This window comes from Ranitomeya imitator, chromosome 5, assembly GCF_032444005.1.
Source record: "Ranitomeya imitator isolate aRanImi1 chromosome 5, aRanImi1.pri, whole genome shotgun sequence".
NCBI lineage: Eukaryota > Metazoa > Chordata > Amphibia > Anura > Dendrobatidae > Ranitomeya > Ranitomeya imitator.
The window spans coordinates 4,047,580-4,066,247 of record NC_091286.1 but is presented as its reverse complement, the minus strand read 5'-3'; the positions used below and the strand labels follow the sequence as shown (position 1 = coordinate 4,066,247).

At 48.1% G+C, this 18,668-nt stretch overlaps 1 protein-coding gene across 1 annotated transcript in view; it reads left to right on the top strand.

Annotated features, from left to right (window-relative positions):
• DNPH1 (2'-deoxynucleoside 5'-phosphate N-hydrolase 1) overlaps positions 1–18,265 on the top strand; it is a 37,792-nt gene extending 19,527 nt beyond the window's left edge. Inside the window, exons 2-3 of the mRNA XM_069768219.1 lie at positions 17,767–17,949; positions 18,108–18,265. Of these exons, the coding sequence (XP_069624320.1) occupies positions 17,767–17,949; positions 18,108–18,229 (305 nt within the window). The 3' untranslated portion in view covers positions 18,230–18,265. The remainder of the gene's footprint in view (positions 1–17,766; positions 17,950–18,107) is intronic.
• Positions 18,266–18,668: the final 403 nt, after the last annotated feature.

Below are 18,668 nucleotides of genomic sequence, written 5' to 3'. Positions count from 1 at the left end.
TCCAAAAAGAAGATACTTTTCCCAGACAACCCCCAAGTAACGGATCCGTCAAAAAAACGGATCCGTTAGAACCGTTTTTACAACAATTGTGACGGATCCGTCAATCCGTCACTATGTCGGTAGTGACTGACGCCAAATAACTGAAGTGTGAAAGAGGCCTAAAAAGATCTTAATGAAACTTGGAAGATAACGTCATTGTACTAATATGAACTTATTCCAATAAAAAAAACGGAGCTCAAAATCGTTTTTCCGTTTCCAACCGTGATAACACTGTAGGCATAGGTATGGCAGAATATGGCGCATAAAGACTGAATCCCTAAAATGATCTTAATGAAACTTGGAAGATAACGTCATTGTACTAATATGAACTAATTATATATATATATATACATATATATATATATATATATATATATATATATATATATATACATATATACACACTGTGTGACCAGGGACAGGGGGTGTATACATATATATACACTGTGTGACCAGGGACAGGGGGTGTATACATATATATACACTGTGTGACCAGGGACAGGGGGTGTATACATATATATACACTGTGTGACCAGGGACAGGGGGTGTATACATATATATACACTGTGTGACCAGGGACAGGGGGTGTATACATATAATATACACTGTGTGACCAGGGACAGGGGGTGTATACATATATATACACTGTGTGACCAGGGACAGGGGGTGTATACATATATATACACTGTGTGACCAGGGACAGGGGGTGTATACATATATATACACTGTGTGACCAGGGACAGGGGGTGTATACATATAATATACACTGTGTGACCAGGGACAGGGGGTGTATACATATATATACACTGTGTGACCAGGGACAGGGGGTGTATACATATATATACACTGTGTGACCAGGGACAGGGGGTGTATACATATATATACACTGTGTGACCAGGGACAGGGGGTGTATATAGATTCAAGATTCAAAGAAGCTTTATTGTCAGGACCAAATACACACCAGTTTTGCCAAAGCAAGTGTATAAAGGCAATAGGGATAGGGACTGTGGGGATGTTGGGTAGGAGCTGTAGGGAAGGTGGATGGGGCAGATCCATTGTGGGGGCTATAGACCATGGCATAGGGGAGGTGGATGGGGGCAGATCCATTGTGGGGGCTATAGACCATGGCATAGGGGAGGTGGATGGGGGCAGATCCATTGTGGGGGTTATAGTCCATGGCATAGGGGAGGTGGATGGGGGCAGATCCATTGTGGGGGCTATAGACCATGGCATAGGGGAGGTGGATGGGGCAGATCCAGGGTGGGGGCTATAGTCCATGGCATAGGGGAGGTGGATGGGGCAGGTCCATTGTGGGGGTTATAGTCCATGGCATAGGGGAGGTGGATGGGGGCAGATCCATTGTGGGGGCTATAGTCCATGGCATAGGGGAGGTGGATGGGGGCAGATCCAGGGTGGGGGGCTATAGTCCATGGCATAGGGGAGGTGGATGGGGGCAGGTCCATTGTGGGGGCTATAGTCCATGGCATAGGGGAGGTGGATGGGGCAGATCCATTGTGGGGGGCTATAGTCCATGGCATAGGGGAGGTGGATGCGGGCAGATCCAGGGTGGGGGCTATAGTCCATGGCATAGGGGAGGTGGATGGGGCAGATCCATTGTGGGGGCTATAGTCCATGGCATAGGGGAGGTGGATGGGGGCAGATCCATTGTGGGGGCTATAGTCCATGGCATAGGGGAGGCGGATGGGGCAGATCCATTGTGGGGGCTATAGTCCATGGCATAGGGGAGGTGGATGGGGGCAGGTCCATTGTGGGGGCTATAGTCCATGGCATAGGGGAGGTGGATGGGGCAGATCCATTGTGGGTGGCTATAGTCCATGGCATAGGGGAGGTGGATGGGGCAGATCCAGGGTGGGGGCTATAGTCCATGGCATAGGGGAGGTGGATGGGGCAGGTCCAGGTTGGGGGCTATAGTCCATGGCATAGGGGAGGTGGATGGGGCAGATCCATTGTGGGGGCTATAGTCCATGGCATAGGGGAGGTGGATGGGGCAGGTCCATTGTGGGGGCTATAGACCATGGCATAGGGGAGGTGGATGGGGGCAGATCCAGGGTGGGGGCTATAGTCCATGGCATAGGGGAGGTGGATGGGGCAGATCCAGGGTGGGGGCTATAGTCCATGGCATCATAGTTCTCTTTCTCGCAGTCTATGACATTCGCTCACATACCGCGCTGCTATCTCCACCGCTCTCTCTTCTTCTCCCAGCAGGATATATGTTTTCTGTTCCTCCTTCATGGTGATGAAGTCTGGGAAGAGATGTGAGTCTCCTGAAGTGAGTGTCCCTCACTGCTGAGTATTTGGAGCAGTGTAGCAGGAAGTGGGTTTCGTCCTCTATGGCCTCCTGGTCACAGTGTTGGCACAGTCTTTCCTCCCTGGGCTTGTAGCTCTGCCTGTGTCGGCCACATTCGATGGCCAGACTGTGGGCACTGAGTCTATATCGGCTCAGGATCTGGCGGTCTCTGGGGTCCGGGAGTTTCTCCAGATATGGCGCCAGTCTGTAGTCTCTCTGTAGGCTCCGGTACATGGTCAGTTTCTGTGAGCTGATGATATCATTCTTCCAGTCACTGACATACCTCTCCTGGCCTTCGTCTGCCATCTTCCTAATTCCGGCTTTTGTCAGGTTGGGTTTGGCTGGGCTGTTCCGAGGGTTCTGGTTTTTCTGTTTCACCTTCATGTATCAGGGCTTTATGGTGATGGGAGCTTGGATTGCTCCTATGCAGGTGAGCCCGGAATGACAGCGCCCTCTTTAGAACTGTTAGGTGTAGAGGGAATCTGCCCAGCTCGGCCCGACAAACACTGTTGGAGGTGCTCCGATGGACCTGGAGAAGGTGCTTGCAGAATTCCAGGTGGAATATTTCTGTTGGGCTGGAATCCCACTTTGACCAGTCTGGGTAGGTGAGGACCCCAGACTTCGCTGCCATACAGGAGGATTGGGGCGATGATGGAGTCGAAGATTTTTAGCCAGACCCTCACTGTGTGGCTTCAGATGGTAGAGTGTCCTTCGGATGGCATAGAAGGTTTTGCAGGCCTTGTCTTTCAGGGTCTCTATGGCTTGTTTGAAGCTCCCTGACCGGTGAATCTCTAGGCCCAGGTAGGTATATTTGTCTGTTCCTGTGAGGTCGCAGTTGTTGAGGATAAATGATGGGTGTTGGTCTGATCTTCTCTTTCTCCTCTGGAACACCATGGTGTTGGTTTTCTTTAGGTTGACCGGTAGAGCCCAGGTGGAGCTGAATTTCTCTAGGATTTTCAGGTTGTCCTGGAGGCCTTTCTCGGTTGGTGACAGCAGCAGCAGGTCATCTGCGTACAGCCGGAATTTCACCTGAGCGTCGTGGAGGGTGAGTCCTGGTGCTGAGGAGGATTCCAGGGCGGTGGCCAGCTCGTTGATGTAGATGTTGAAGAGCGTTGGACTTAGGCTGCAGCCTTGTCTGACTCCGCGGCTCTGCTGGAAATAAGCCGTTCTTTTGCCGTTCACACTCACGCTGCAGCGGTTCTTGGTGTAGGAGCTTTTGATGACATCGTAGGTCTTTCCTCCTATTCCACTCTCCAGCAGTTTCAGGAATAAGCCCGGGTGCCACACTGAATCAAAGGCCTTTTTAAAGTCAACAAAGCAGGCGTATATCTTCCCATTCTTTGTATTGTAGACGTGTCTCTGAATGAGGCTGTGCAGAGTATAGATGTGGTCAGTGGTGCGGTGGTTCGGCATGAACCCTGCTTGGCTCTTGCTGAGGACGTTGTGCTCGGTGAGGATCCTCTTGTTCAGTATACTGTTGAACAGTTTTCCCAGGTTGCTGCTGACGCATATGCCTCTGTAGTTGGCTGGGTCATACCTGGGATAGAGATATATATATATATATATATATATATATATATATATATATATATATATATATATATAATTGTCTAAGGGTTTTTCCGTCTGTCTGTCTGTCTGTCTGTCCTGGAAATCCCGCGTCTCTGATTGCCTCGACCAATCAGCAACGGGCACAGCGACGATGATGTCATAATGGTTGCCATGGCGACGATGTCATAAAGGTTGCTTCGACCAATCAGCGACGGGCACAGTCTGCCACGAATTCTGGAATCATCATTGTCCATATACTACGAGGACATGTATATTCTAGAATACCCGATGCGCCCTGGGGGTGTATCTACTATATAATTGTCTAAGGGTCACTTCCGTCTGTCTGTCACGGATATTCATTGGTCGCGGCCTCTGTCTATCATGGAATCCAAGTCGCTGATTGGTCTCGCCAGCTGCCTATCATGGCTGCCGCGGCCAATCAGCGACGGGCACAGTCAGATAAGTCCCTCCCTACTCCCCTGCAGTCGGCGCCCGCTCCATTCTCCCCGCAGTCACCGCTCACACAGGGTTAATGCCAGCGGTAACGGACCGCGTTATGCCGCGGGTAACTCGCTCCGTTACCTCTGCTATTAACCCTGTGTGACCAAGTTTTTACTATTGATGCTGCCTATGCAGCGTCAATAGTAAAAACATCTAATGTTAAAAATAATAAAAAAATAAAAAATCATTATATCCTCACCTTCCGCCGCCTTTCCTGCACCTGGCTACGCTCCGGTGACCGCTCAATGCAAGCGATAGGTTACGGTGGTATGGGAGAAGGACCTGCCATGACGTCACGGTCATGTGATCGAACTACAACTGGCCCTCGGAAGGTGAGTATATGTTTATTTTTATTTTTTTTAACCTGTGACATACGTGGATGGGCAATATACTACGTGGCTCTGCTGTATACTACGTGACTGGGCAATATAGGCAATATACTACGTGGCTGGGCAATATACTACATGGCTGGGCAATATACTACGTCACTGGGCAATATACTACGTGGCTCTGCTGTATACTACGTAGCTGGGCAACATACTACGTGGCTCTGTGCTGTATACTACGTAACTGGGCAATATAGGCAATATACTACGTGGCTGGGCAATATACTACGTGGCTGGGCAATATACTACGTGGCTGGGCAATATACTACGTGGCTGGGCAATATACTACGTGGCTGGGCAATATACTACGTACCTGGGCAATATGCTACGTCGCTGTGCAATACACTACGTGACTGGGCCGTATACTACGTGGCTGAGCAATATACTACGTGACTGGGCAATATACTACGTCGCTGTGCAATATACTACATGACTGGGCAATATACTACGTGACGGCAATATACTACGTGGCTCTGTGCTGTATACTACGTGGCTGGGCAATATACTACGTACCTGGGCAATATGCTACGTCGCTGTGCAATACACTACGTGACTGGGCATTATACTACGTGTCGCTGTGCAATATACTACGTGGCTCTGTGCTGTATACTACGTGGCTGGGCAATATACTACGTGGACATGCATATTCTAGAATACCCGACGAGTTAGAATCGGGCCACCATCTATAGTACATATATATATATATATATATATATATATATATATATATATATATATATATATATATATATATATATATATATATATATATATATATATATATATATATATATATATATATATATCTCTATCTATCTCTATCATATATACAAAAAAGTATTTAGTCAGTCAGCAATAGTGCAAGTTCCACCACTTAAAAAGATGAGGGGCGTCTGTAATTTACATCATAGGTAGACCTCAACTATGGGAGACAAACTGAGAAAAAAAAATCCAGAAAATCACTGTCTGTCTTTTTAACATTTTATTTGCATATTATGGTGGAAAATAAGTATTTGGTCAGAAACAAAATTTCATCTCAATACTTTGTAATATATCCTTTGTTGGCAATGACAGAGGTCAAACGTTTTCTGTAAGTCTTCACAAGGTTGCCACACACTGTTGTTGGTATGTTGGCCCATTCCTCCATGCAGATCTCCTCTAGAGCAGTGATGTTTTTGGCTTTTCGCTTGGCAACACGGACTTTCAACTCCCTCCAAAGGTTTTCTATAGGGTTGAGATCTGGAGACTGGCTAGGCCACTCCAGGACCTTGAAATGCTTCTTACGAAGCCACTCCTTCGTTGCCCTGGCGGTGTGCTTTGGATCATTGTCATGTTGAAAGACCCAGCCACGTTTCATCTTCAATGCCCTTGCTGATGGAAGGAGGTTTGCACTCAAAATCTCACGATACATGGCCCCATTCATTCTTTCATGTACCCGGATCAGTCGTCCTGGCCCCTTTGCAGAGAAACAGCCCCAAAGCATGATGTTTCTACCACCATGCTTTACAGTAGGTATGGTGTTTGATGGATGCAACTCAGTATTCTTTTTCCTCCAAACACGACAAGTTGTGTTTCTACCAAACAGTTCCAGTTTGGTTTCATCAGACCATAGGACATTCTCCCAAAACTCCTCTGGATCATCCAAATGCTCTCTAGCAAACTTCAGACGGGCCCGGACATGTACTGGCTTAAGCAGTGGGACACGTCTGGCACTGCAGGATCTGAGTCCATGGTGGCGTAGTGTGTTACTTATGGTAGGCCTTGTTACATTGGTCCCAGCTCTCTGCAATTCATTCACTAGGTCCCCCCGCGTGGTTCTGGGATTTTTGCTCACCGTTCTTGTGATCATTCTGACCCCACGGGGTGGGATTTTGCGTGGAGCCCCAGATCGAGGGAGATTATCAGTGGTCTTGTATGTCTTCCATTTTCTAATTATTGCTCCCACTGTTGATTTCTTCACTCCAAGCTGGTTGGCTATTGCAGATTCACTCTTCCCAGCCTGGTGCAGGGCTACAATTTTGTTTCTGGTGTCCTTTGACAGCTCTTTGGTCTTCACCATAGTGGAGTTTGGAGTCAGACTGTTTGAGGGTGTGCACAGGTGTCTTTTTATACTGATAACAAGTTTAAACAGGTGCCATTACTACAGGTAATGAGTGGAGGAAAGAGGAGACTCTTAAAGAAGAAGTTACAGGTCTGTGAGAGCCAGAAATCTTGATTGTTTGTTTCTGACCAAATACTTATTTCTCCTTCGCCTCATTGGGGGACACAGGACAGTGGGTGTATGCTTCTGCCGCCAGGAGGCTGACACTAAGTAAACTTGAAAAAAAGTTAGCTCCTCCTCCATCGTATACACCCTGACACTGGCTACCAGAGACTCCAGTTTATGCTTAGTGTCTCAAGGAGGCACATCTCTGGGTCCTGGATCTTTGGACCCGATTTTTCAACATCTTTGGATTGAAGGGGCGACGGACCTTTTTGAGGGTCCGATCTCCCCAAACCATCAACGGGCAAGTACGTGCGATGTCTCTCCACGTATCCTTCCCCGCTACGTGGGATTCTTCACCGGACTTAGCCCTGACCACCCTGAGGTAGCTAGACTCCAGGCTGTACAGGTGCCCGTAAGATGTCCGTGTGTTCCCCCCTGATTTCTACACCCCTGCGGTGTTAGCTGGGGTGGTGGACGGTCCCTCTCCTTATCCTGGGGATAATGGAGATAGGGTTCCTGCACCGTCATTGGTTCTACCCCTCGATGAGTGCGGTATGACAAGGGGGGGCTCCTGGCATTACCTGCTGCTGCGTCCTCCGGGAGTGCGGTGCCTTTTTCAGCGCTGCTGAGGCCGGCGTCTTGGTGAGGCGGCGCTGCGGCGTTAGGACAGCGGCGCTGCAACGTGATCCGGCGCTGCAGCGTTAGGACAGCGGCGCTGCAGCGTTATCCGGCGCTGTGGCGTTATGACAGCGGCGCTGCAGCGCAGCTACGCTGCAGCGTGGTCCGGCGGCGCCGCGGCGTTAGGAGCGGCGCTGCGGGTATGATCGGCGCCGCTGTCCCCCCGAGGCTTCGGCCCTGCCTGGCTGCTTCGGGCGTGGGGCAGCTTCCTGGAGCCGGGACTTCCGGCCATCGGACCGCGCTGTGAGGCTCCGCCCCCTCCGGCGCGTCACTTCCGGTTCCGGCTCTCCTCCCTCTAAGGGGGAAAAATTGAGGCCCCGGCTTCGGGCCTGCTCTAGGCCGCAGCATCGTTTGGCGGTCCCTCCCCCCTAAGGCCTGCTGTGCATATAAGACAGCGCTTTTGGGCTCCGCATCGTGCTTTCAGGATCCATCACGGTACTCGTGGGGACACAGGACTGGGGTAAGTGCTTCTTCCTCCATCTGGCTGAAGCCTTCTTTTTGTCCCAGTCTCTGGCCCTGGGTATAGCTTTACGGCTCGTTATGTCTAGAAGGGTTAAGACTCACACGGTTCTTTTTACCGGTTGTGTATCTTGTCGTGCCCCTTTTCCGCACGCCCAAAGTAATCGCCTCTGCGAGGCCTGTGACTCTGAACGCGCCCAGGAGCCCCCCCCCCTGCCAGTTCTCCAGTAGTCTCTCCGGTTCCTCAAGCAGATGCTGGGGCAGCCCCGCCAGAATGGGTCACGTCCTTGTCGCAATCCATGGCGTCCCTTACTGAAGCAATCAAATCTCTGCAGACCCCGGCAGTCAGGGACGGTAGTCCACCTGATTCGGAGAGGGCCTCGGGGTCTCGGGAGCCTTCGGCCTGCAGGGGCCGCGCTCACTCTAGACAGACGCATGTAAAGCGGATTCGCAAAGCGTCGTCCAGGCACTCGGGTGCTTCCGCATCCTGGAGTTCCGTATCTCGTTCTCCTTCCCCTGCAGAAAGCGGGGAAGTTGAGACTGATTACGAGTCAGAAGTGTCTCTTAATTTTGAGAAACCTGGTTTTCAGGAGTCGGTAGGTAGCCTGATTGAGGCTGTCAATCAGTCTTTAGAGATAGAGGACGAGCTCGCCTCATCCTCTGATCATAAGGTCTCATTTAAGCGGGCTAAACGGGCCCATAGGGTTTTTTTCCTCTCACCCTGAGTTTGAGGATCTGATTCAACGCGACCAGGAGCACCCGGACAAGCGTTTTTCAGGGCAAAGAGCTCTGAAGGCCAGGTATCCCTTTGCTGCGGAACTTTGTAGTAACTGGGCAGGAAACCCTTCTGTAGATCCTCCAGTGTCCCATTTAGACTCTAACACGTTGCTATCTCTCCCTAATGGCTCATCGATTAAGGATCCTACGGATCGTCTTATAGAGAGCTTGGCTCGTTCCGTCTTTGAGGCTTCAAGTTCAGCACTTTTTCCTTCCTTTGCAGCAACTTGGGTTGCCAGGGCTATTATTTCTTGGTCAGAGTCGTTATCTAAGGCTCTCCAAGAAGGTAATTTGTCAGCAGAATTGGCAGAAATGTCATCTCAGGTAGCAATGGCTGGTAGTTATCTGATTAACGCATCCCTTGATGCGGCAGATTGTTCTTCTTCGGCTGCGTCTAATGCTATTGCCATCAGAAGGGCTCTTTGGTTAAGGTCCTGGCGGGCTGATTCTACCTACCGTATCAGAGTGGTCGTTTGTTCGGAGAGAAGCTGGATCAGCTTATTTCTGACTCCACAGGAGGGAAGAGTAAGTTTCTTCCTCAGCAGAGGTCTAGACAGCCTTTTCGTCGCCAATTTCAGGCCCGTTTTAGAACCTTTCGCAACGTTAGATGGGTCCCAGCATCAGGCTCTCCTGCGCAGGGTCGATCCAATCAGGACCTAGACGGTCGGTCCCCTTATACGGCCAGCCAGGGGGGAAGAATGCGTCCCCAATCTACTAGATCCAGAGGATCTAGGACTCAAAGATTTTCGGCTAAGTGACTGGAGGCCTCCTCTGGGTGTCTCCAACAGAGTAGGCGGACGTCTACTTTTATTTCGCCAGGTCTGGCTTCAGGTAATCCACGACCAGTGGGTTGGAGAGCTCGTATCTTCAGGGTACAAAATAGAGCTGGTTCAGCTGCCTCCTCCCCGGTTCTTTCCATCCCGTCTTCCCAGGTCCAAGTCTCTTCGTCAAAGCCTGTTCAATTCCGTAGAGTCCCTTCGTATAAGCGGTGTCATTTCTCCTGTTCCAAGGGAGGAAAGGTTTCAGGGCTTTTATTCCAATCTTTTTGTAGTGCCCAAAAAGGACGGAGCAGTAAGGCCTATTCTAGATCTCAAACTCTTAAACAGGTTTGTCCGCGTTCGTCACTTTCGGATGGAGTCTCTCTGGTCAGTCATCGCCTCTTTGGAAAAGGGAGAGTTTTTGGCCTCAGTAGACATTCAGGATGCTTATCTACATAGTCCCATCTTTCCACCTCATCAAAGATTTCTCCGGTTTGCCGTAAACAATCTACACTTTCAATTCACGGCATTACCCTTCGGGCTGGCCTCCGCTCCCAGGGTGTTCACAAAGGTCATGTCTACAGTGGTTTCCATTCTGCACTCCCGAGGTATAGTCGTCTTGCCATACCTGGACGATCTGCTGATCAAGGGACCGACTTTTCAATCTTGCAGGGAAAATGTCGGCTTCACTCTGGACACCCTTTCTCGTCTAGGTTGGCTGGTGAATTTAAGGAAGTCATCCCTACAGCCGTCCCGGAAGATCTCATTTTTAGGCATGATCTTCGACACCTTTCCTTCCCCAGGACAAGGTCCTAGCCCTTCGGCGGGAAGTGAGGAATCTTCAACAACCGGGCCCTCATACGATTCGGTCTGGCATGAGGGTGTTAGGAAAGATGGTTGCGACTATAGAGGCGGTTCCGTTTGCACAGCTTCATCTTCGACCCCTCCAACAAGCAATCCTATCAGTGTGGAACAGAAATCCTCTTTCTCTCAACCGCAGATTTCGGTTGTCCCTCCAAGCCAGGCTGGCCCTCTCTTGGTGGCTAAACAGCTCATCTCTACTCAGTGGGAAGCCCTTTCCCCCAACCAATTGGCTAGTGGTCACAACAGATGCCAGTCTCCTGGGTTGGGGAGCAGTATTCTTTCATCACACTGCTCAGGGGCTCTGGTCTCCTCTGGAATCAGCCCTCCCCATCAATATCTTAGAGATTCGAGCAGTTCGACTAGCCTTGTTACATTTCCACCATCTTCTAGCAGGTCGCCCTGTCCGAATTCAATCAGACAACGCCACAGCGGTAGCCTACACAAATCACCAGGGGGGCACCCGCAGCAAGGCAGCCATGCGGGAGGTAGAGCAAATCCTACTCTGGGCGACGAGGAATCACTCTGTAACCTCAGCGGTCCACATTCCGGGCGAAGAAAACTGGGCGGCAGATTTCCTAAGCCGTCAGGGTCTGGCCTCCGGGGAGTGGTCTCTCCATCCCGAGGTATTTTTGCAGATTTGCCATCTTTGGGGGACTCCGGACATGGATCTAATGGCGTCCAAGATGAATGCCAAGATACCCAGTTTTGTCTCTTGGTACCGAGACCCCCGGGCGATCGCCGTGGATGCGCTGGTATTGTCTTGGAACCAGTTTCATCTCTCTTATCTGTTCCCTCCTCTGGCACTGCTCCCGAGGGTAATCAAGAAAATCAAATCAGAGAGAGCACCGGCCATCCTGATCGCTCCGGATTGGCCACGACGGACCTGGTATGCGGACCTGGTATGCAGACCTGGTACAACTTCTCGCCGGGGTTCCTTGGCGGCTCCCCGATCGGCCGGATCTTCTATCTCAAGGGCCGATCTACCACCAGAACTCAGAGGTCCTACGTTTGACGGCCTGGCCGTTGAATCTTGGGTTTTAACCCAGGCAGGGTTTTCTCAAGAAGTGGCGGATACCATGATCAGTGCACGTAAGCCCGTCTCGGCCAAGATTTATTATCACACTTGGAAGGTGTTCCTTTCCTGGTGTAGAGAGCGCGGGCTGCCTCCTCTGCGTTTTTCCATTCCGAACATTCTAGCCTTCCTTCAAGCAGGCCTGGATTCTGGGCTTGCTCCAAGTACTCTTAAAAGGCAGATTTCGGCTTTATCAGTCCTTTTTCAGCGCAAGATTGCTACTACTCGTCAGGTCAGGACTTTTTTTCCAGGGAGTTGCTCATAAGGTCCCTCCTTATAGGACTCCTTTGGAAGCTTGGGACCTTAATCTGGTTTTAAGGGCTTTACAGAATGCTCCTTTTGAGCCTCTTCAAGATATTTCTTTGATGTTTCTTTCTTGGAAAGTCGTATTTTTTAGTGGCCATAACGTCCATAAGACGGGTATCGGAGCTGGCAGCCCTTTCTTGTCGTTCCCCTTTTCTGCAGTTTCATCAGGACAAGGTAGTTCTCAGGCCAGCACCGTCTTTTTTGCCGAAGGTTGTTTCGTCATTCCACATCAATGAAGATATTGTTCTGCCCTCTTTTTGTCCGGCACCTACGCACCGTGTAGAAAAAGCTCTCCATACGTTGGACCTGGTAAGGGCTCTGAGGAGGTGCGTTTCCCGAACTGCTCCTTTTCGCCAGACAGATGCTCTGTTTGTCCTTCCGCAGGGTCGCAGGAAGGGATGCGCTGCTTCAAAATCTACCCTGGCCAGGTGGATAAGGGCGACCATTCAGGAGGCTTATCGCACCATGGGCATGACGATTCCGGCCGGAATCAAGGCTCATTCAACAAGAGCGGTGGGGGCTTCCTGGGCCGTTCGGCACCAGGCCTCAGCAGAACAGGTTTGCAAAGCTGCGACCTGGTCTAGTCTGCATACGTTTGTCAAACATTATAATGTCCACTCCCAGACCTCTGCAGATGCAAGTCTGGGTAGAAGGATTCTTCAAGCGGCAGTGGCGCATTTATAGACAACCATCATCTGGATGTCTTTGACTGGTGAGTTATTTTTCCCACCCAGGGACTGCTGTAGGACATCCCACTGTCCTATGTCCCCCAATGAGGCGAAGGAGAAATAGGGATTTTTGTGTTACTCACCGTAAAATCCTTTTCTCCGAGACGCTCATTGGGGGACACAGCTCCCTCCCTGGTAGCCTTATGGCTGCTTTGGTTATATCTGATTACATTAGTCAGTAGGATCTTTTCTAGACATAAAGTTTCTGTATTTATGCTGTTATATTATTTTTTGTGTTTTGTTCTCCTACTGCTTTTTGCACCAAACTGGAGTCTCTGGTAGCCAGTGTCAGGGTGTATACGATGGAGGAGGAGCTAACTTTTTTTCAAGTTTACTTAGTGTCAGCCTCCTGGCGGCAGAAGCATACACCCACTGTCCTGTGTCCCCCAATGAGCGTCTCGGAGAAAAGGATTTTATGGTGAGTAACACAAAAATCCCTATTTTCCACCATAATATGCAAAAAAAATGATAAAAAAAACAGACAATGTGATTTTCTGGATTTTTTTTTTCTCAGTTTATCTCTCATAGTTGAGGTCTACTTATGATGTAAATTACAGACTCCTCTCATCTTTTTAAGTGGTGGAACTTTGCACTATTGCTGACTAAATACTTTTTTGCCCCACTGTATATGTATGTGTGTGTGTGTGTGTGTATATATATATATATATATATATATATATATATATATTAGCTGAAGAGCCCGGCGTTGCCTGGGCATAGTAAATATCTGTGGTTAGTTATAGCACCTCACTTCTCTCATTTTCCCCCTCACATCTCTCATTTTCTCCCTTACACCTCTTATTTTCCCCCCTAACACTTGTCATTTCGACCTCACATCTGTCGTTTTCCGATCACTCCACTATTTTCCCTCACTCCTCTCATTTTGCACTCACACCTTTTATAATAATAATCTTTATTTTTATATAGCGCTAACATATTCCGCAGCGCTTTACAGTTTACATACATTATCATCACTGTCCCCGATGGGGCTCACAATCTAAATTCCCTATCTGTATGTCTAGAGGAAACCCACGCAAACACTGAGAGAACATACAAACTTTTTGCAGATGTTGTCCTTGGTGGGGTTTGAACCCAGGACTCCAGCGCTGCAAGGCTGCTGTGCTAATCACTGCACTACGGTGCCGCCACCTTTTCATTTTCACCTCACACCCCTCATTTTCCCCTCAGTATACACATGTTTGTCATCTCCCTTATATATAGTATACACCTGTATGTCATCTCCTGTATATAGTATATTCCTGTGTCATCTCCTGTATATAGTATATACCTGTATGTCATCTCCCCTGGATATAGTATATACCTGCTGTATGTCATCTCTTTTATATAGTACTAGATTGTGGCCCGATTCTAACGCATCGGGTATTCTAGAATATGCATGTCCCCGTAGTATATGGACAATAATGATTCCAGAATTCGCGGCAGACTGTGCCTGTCGCTGATTGGTCGAGGCAACCTTTATGACATCACCGTCGCCATGGCAACCATTATGACATCATCGGCGCTGTGCCCGTTGCTGATTGGTCGAGGCCTGGCGGCCTCGACCAATCAGACGTGGGGTTTCTACGTCGATGCTGTGCCGGTCTCTTATTGGTCGAGGCCTGGCGGCCTCGACCAATCAGAGACGCGGGATTTCCAGGACAGAAAGACAGACAGACGGAAAAACCCTTAGGCAAATATATATATATATATATATATATATATATATATATATATATATATATATATATATATATATATATATATATATATATATATATATATATATATATATATATATATACCTGTATGTCATCTCCTCCTGTATATAGTATACCTGTATGTCATCTCCTGTATATAGTATATGTGTCATCTCCTCCTGTATATAGTATGTACCTGTCATCTGCTCTTGTATATAGTATATACCTGTCATTTCCTATATATAGTATATACTTGTCATCTCCCCTGTATATAGTATATATGTCATCTCCTCCTGTATATAGTATATACCTGTCATCTCCCCTGTATATAGTATATACCTGTGTCATCTCCCCTGTATATAGTATGTACCAGTGTGTCATCTCCTCCTGTATATAGTATATACCTGTGTCATCTCCTCTTGTATAGAGTATATACAGTCATGGCCAAAAGTATTGACACCCCTGCAATTCTGTCAGATAATACTCATTTTCTTCCTGAAAATGATTGCAAACACAAATTATTTGGTATTATTATTTTCATTTAATTTGTCTTAAATGAAAAAACACAAAAAGAATTGTCCTAAAGCCAAATTGGATATAATTCCACACCAAACATAAAAAAGGGGGTGGACAAAAGTATTGGCACTGTCCGAAAATCATGTGATGCTTCTGTAATTAGTGTAATTAACAGCACCTGTAACTTACCGGTGGCTCCTAACAGGTGTTGGCAATAACTAAATCACACTTGCAGCCAGTTGACATGGATTAAAATTGACTCAACCTCTGTCCTGTGTCCTTGCGTGTACCACATTGAGCATGGAGAAAAGAAAGAAGACCAAAGAACTGTCTGAGGACTTGAGAAACCAAATTGTGAGGAGGCATGAGCAATCTCAAGGCTACAAGTCCATCTCCAAAGACCTGAATGTTCCTGTGTCTACCGTGCGCAGTGTCACCAAGAAGTGTAAAGCCCATGGCACTGTGGCTAACCTCCCTAGATGTGGACTGAAAAGAAAAATTGACAAGATATTTCAACACAAGATTGTGCGGATGTTGGATAAAGAACCTCGACTAACATCCAAACAAGTTCAAGCTGCCCTGCAGTCCGAGGGTACAACAGTGTCAACCCGTACTATCTGTCGGCGTCTGAATGAAAAGGGACTGTATGGTAGGAGACCCAGGAAGACCCCACTTCTTACCCCGAGACATAAAATAGCCAGGCTGGAGTTTGCCAAAACTTACCTAAAAAAGCCTAAAACGTTTTGGAAGAATGTTCTTTGGCCAGATGAGACAAAAGTAGAGCTTTTTTGGGCAAAGGCATCAACATAGAGTTTACAGGAGAAAAAAAGAGGCATTCAAAGAAAAGAACACGGTCCCTACAGTCAAACATGGTGGAGGTTCCCTGATGTTTTGGGGTTGCTTTGCTGCCTCTGCCACTGGACTGCTTGACCATGTGCATGGCATTATGAAGTCTGAAGACTACCAACAAATTTTGCAGCATAATGTAGGGCCCAGTGGGAGAAAACTGGGTCTCCCTCAGAGGTCATGGGTCTTCCAGCAGGACAATGACCCAAAACACACTTCAAAAAGCACTAGAAAATGGTTTGAGAGAAAGCACTGGAGACTTCTAAGGTGGCCAGCAATGAGTCCAGACCTGAATCCCATAGAACACCTGTGGAGAGATCTAAAAATGGCAGTTTGGAGAAGGCGCCCTGCAAATATCAGGGACCTGGAGCAGTTTTCCAAAGAAGAATGGTCTAAAATTCCAGCAGAGCATTGTAAGAAACTCATTGATGGTTACCAGAAGCGGTTGGTCGCAGTTATTTTGGCTAAAGGTTGTGCAACCAAGTATTAGGCTGAAGGTGCCAATACTTTTGTCTGGCCCACATTTTTGGAGTTTTGTGTGAAATTATCAATGTTTTGCTTCATTCTCTTTTGTATTTTTTCATTTAAGACAAATTAAATGATAATAATACCAAAGAATGTGTTTGCAATCATTTTCAGGAAGAAACTGAGTATTATCTGACAGAATTGCAGGGGTGTCAATACTTTTGACCATGACTGTACCTGTGTCATCTCCCCTGTATATAGTATATACCAGTTGTCATACGTGTATGTATATATGTGTGTATATATAATGTGTGTATCTACTGTCAAAGGGTCACTTCCGTCTGTCTGTCACGGATATTCATTGGTCGTGGCCTCTGTCTGTCATGGAAATGCAAGTCGCTGATTGGTCTCGCTAACTGCCTGTCATGGCTGCCGCGACCAATCAGCGACGGCCACAGTCCGATTAGTCCCTCCCTACTCCCCTGCAGTCAGTGCCCGGCGCCTGCTCTATACTCTCCGTAGTCAGCGCCCGCTCCATACTCCCCTCCAGTCTCCACTCACACAGGGTTAATGCCAGCGGTAACGGACCACGTTATGCCGCGGGTAACTCACTCCATTACCGCCGCTATTAACCCTGTGTGACCAAGTTTTTACTATTGATGCTGCCTATGCGGCATCAATAGTAAAAAGATATAATGTTAAAAATAATAAAAAAAACAAAAAACCTGCTATTCTCACCTTCCGTAGTCCGACGATGCGCTCGCACCTGCCGCCAGCTTCCGTTCCTAGAGATGCATTGCGAAATTACCCAGAAGACTTAGCAGTCTCATGAGACTAAGTCTTCTGGGTAATTTCGCAATGCATCCTGGGAACGGAAGCTGGCGGCAGCCGCGCGCACATCGCCAGAGGTTCGCTGGATCCCGCTTGCAGGTGAGTATATAACTTTTTTTATTTTAATTAATTTTTTTAACAGGGATATGGTGCCCACACTGCTAAATACTACGTGGGCTGTGTTAGATACCGCGTGGCTGCTTTATACTACCTGGCCAGTGTTAGATACTGACACGGATCCCTTCTCGATGGTGTCATTTATTTGTAACGTGCCTGCTCTCAGCACGTGACTTGGGGTTGTGCCTGCAAGGGTTAATCTATCTCCCCACTCTCAGTCCAGCATTCAACCTCTGTCCTATGCTGTAATGGGAGCATAAATTACACACCGACCCAGGCCACACACCCGCTCATACACGCTGCCACCGCTCATCGAATACACGATGAAACCTGACGGCACACCTGTGAAGTGAAAACCATTCCTGATGACTACCTCTTGAAGCTCATCAAGAGAATGCCAAGAGTGTGCAAAGCAGTCATCAAAGCAAAAGGTGGCTACTTTGAAGAACCTAGAATATAAGACATATTTTCAGCTGTTTCACACTTTTTTGTTAAGTATATAATTCCACATGTGTTAATTCATAGTTTTGATGCCTTCAGTGTGAATGTACAATGCTGGTCCTCAGCATATCTGCGCACATCCCCTTTATCTTGGGGTATCATCATTTCTGCTGGGATGTGATGAGGTTTTTCCTATGTGACGGACGGTCGTTATCTGTAGGGGAGGATGCTCAGGAAGAGGGAGACAAATTCATCCATGACAGAGACGTGTCCTGGCTGCAGCGCGCGGATGTGGTGGTGGCAGAGGTGACACAACCATCTCTGGGAGTTGGATATGAGTTGGGTCGAGCAGTGGCCATGAACAAGAAGATTTTGTGCCTTTTCCGAGTGTCTAGTGGTCGAGGTGAGGTCTCCTCAATTCACCTTTTAGTCATTACTTGTGAGTGCAAAATATCCCATGCTGAGGTCCAGCACGGCGCCCCGGCTGGCTGCGTGCCGCTCAGGTCCAGCGCGGCGCCCTGTTTTCTCCTATCTGACTGTTACATAACATTTCTCTTTCAGTGCTTTCTGCCATGATTCGAGGGGCTGATAATGGACGCTCGGTAATGGTCAGAAATTACGAGCCGCAGGACGTGGAGGGAATTCTACGTGAATACTTTAGCATCACTTTCCCCTCATTGTGATGTTGCCATTACTGAAATAAATCTATTATCTTGGTACTGACAGCGAGCGTGAGTTTGTACAGATACTATTACAGAATGGGCTCGGCTGGTGATATCTGCAGCTGTTTTTGATCATTTGAAGAAGCGCAATCCACAACATATTTTGTAAATAATGGACTATCCCCATGTTCACTGACCAGCGCTGCGCACCTCCTGGAAAAGTGTCTGTTATGCCCGAGTCTTGGCTCAGTCACTTACAGGCTTTCGCACATCTGGATGTGGAAGGCTTTCTCGGTTATGTATTCCACCTCCCCACTTTATTCCCTGAGAAGATATCTCCTCTCTCCAGTGGGACCGACAGCCAATGCAGTGTCAAGAAGAGGCAGAGCCTTAGGGTATGTGCACACGATGCGGATTTGCTGAGGATCCGCAGCGGATTTTTCCGCGCAGAAACGCTGCA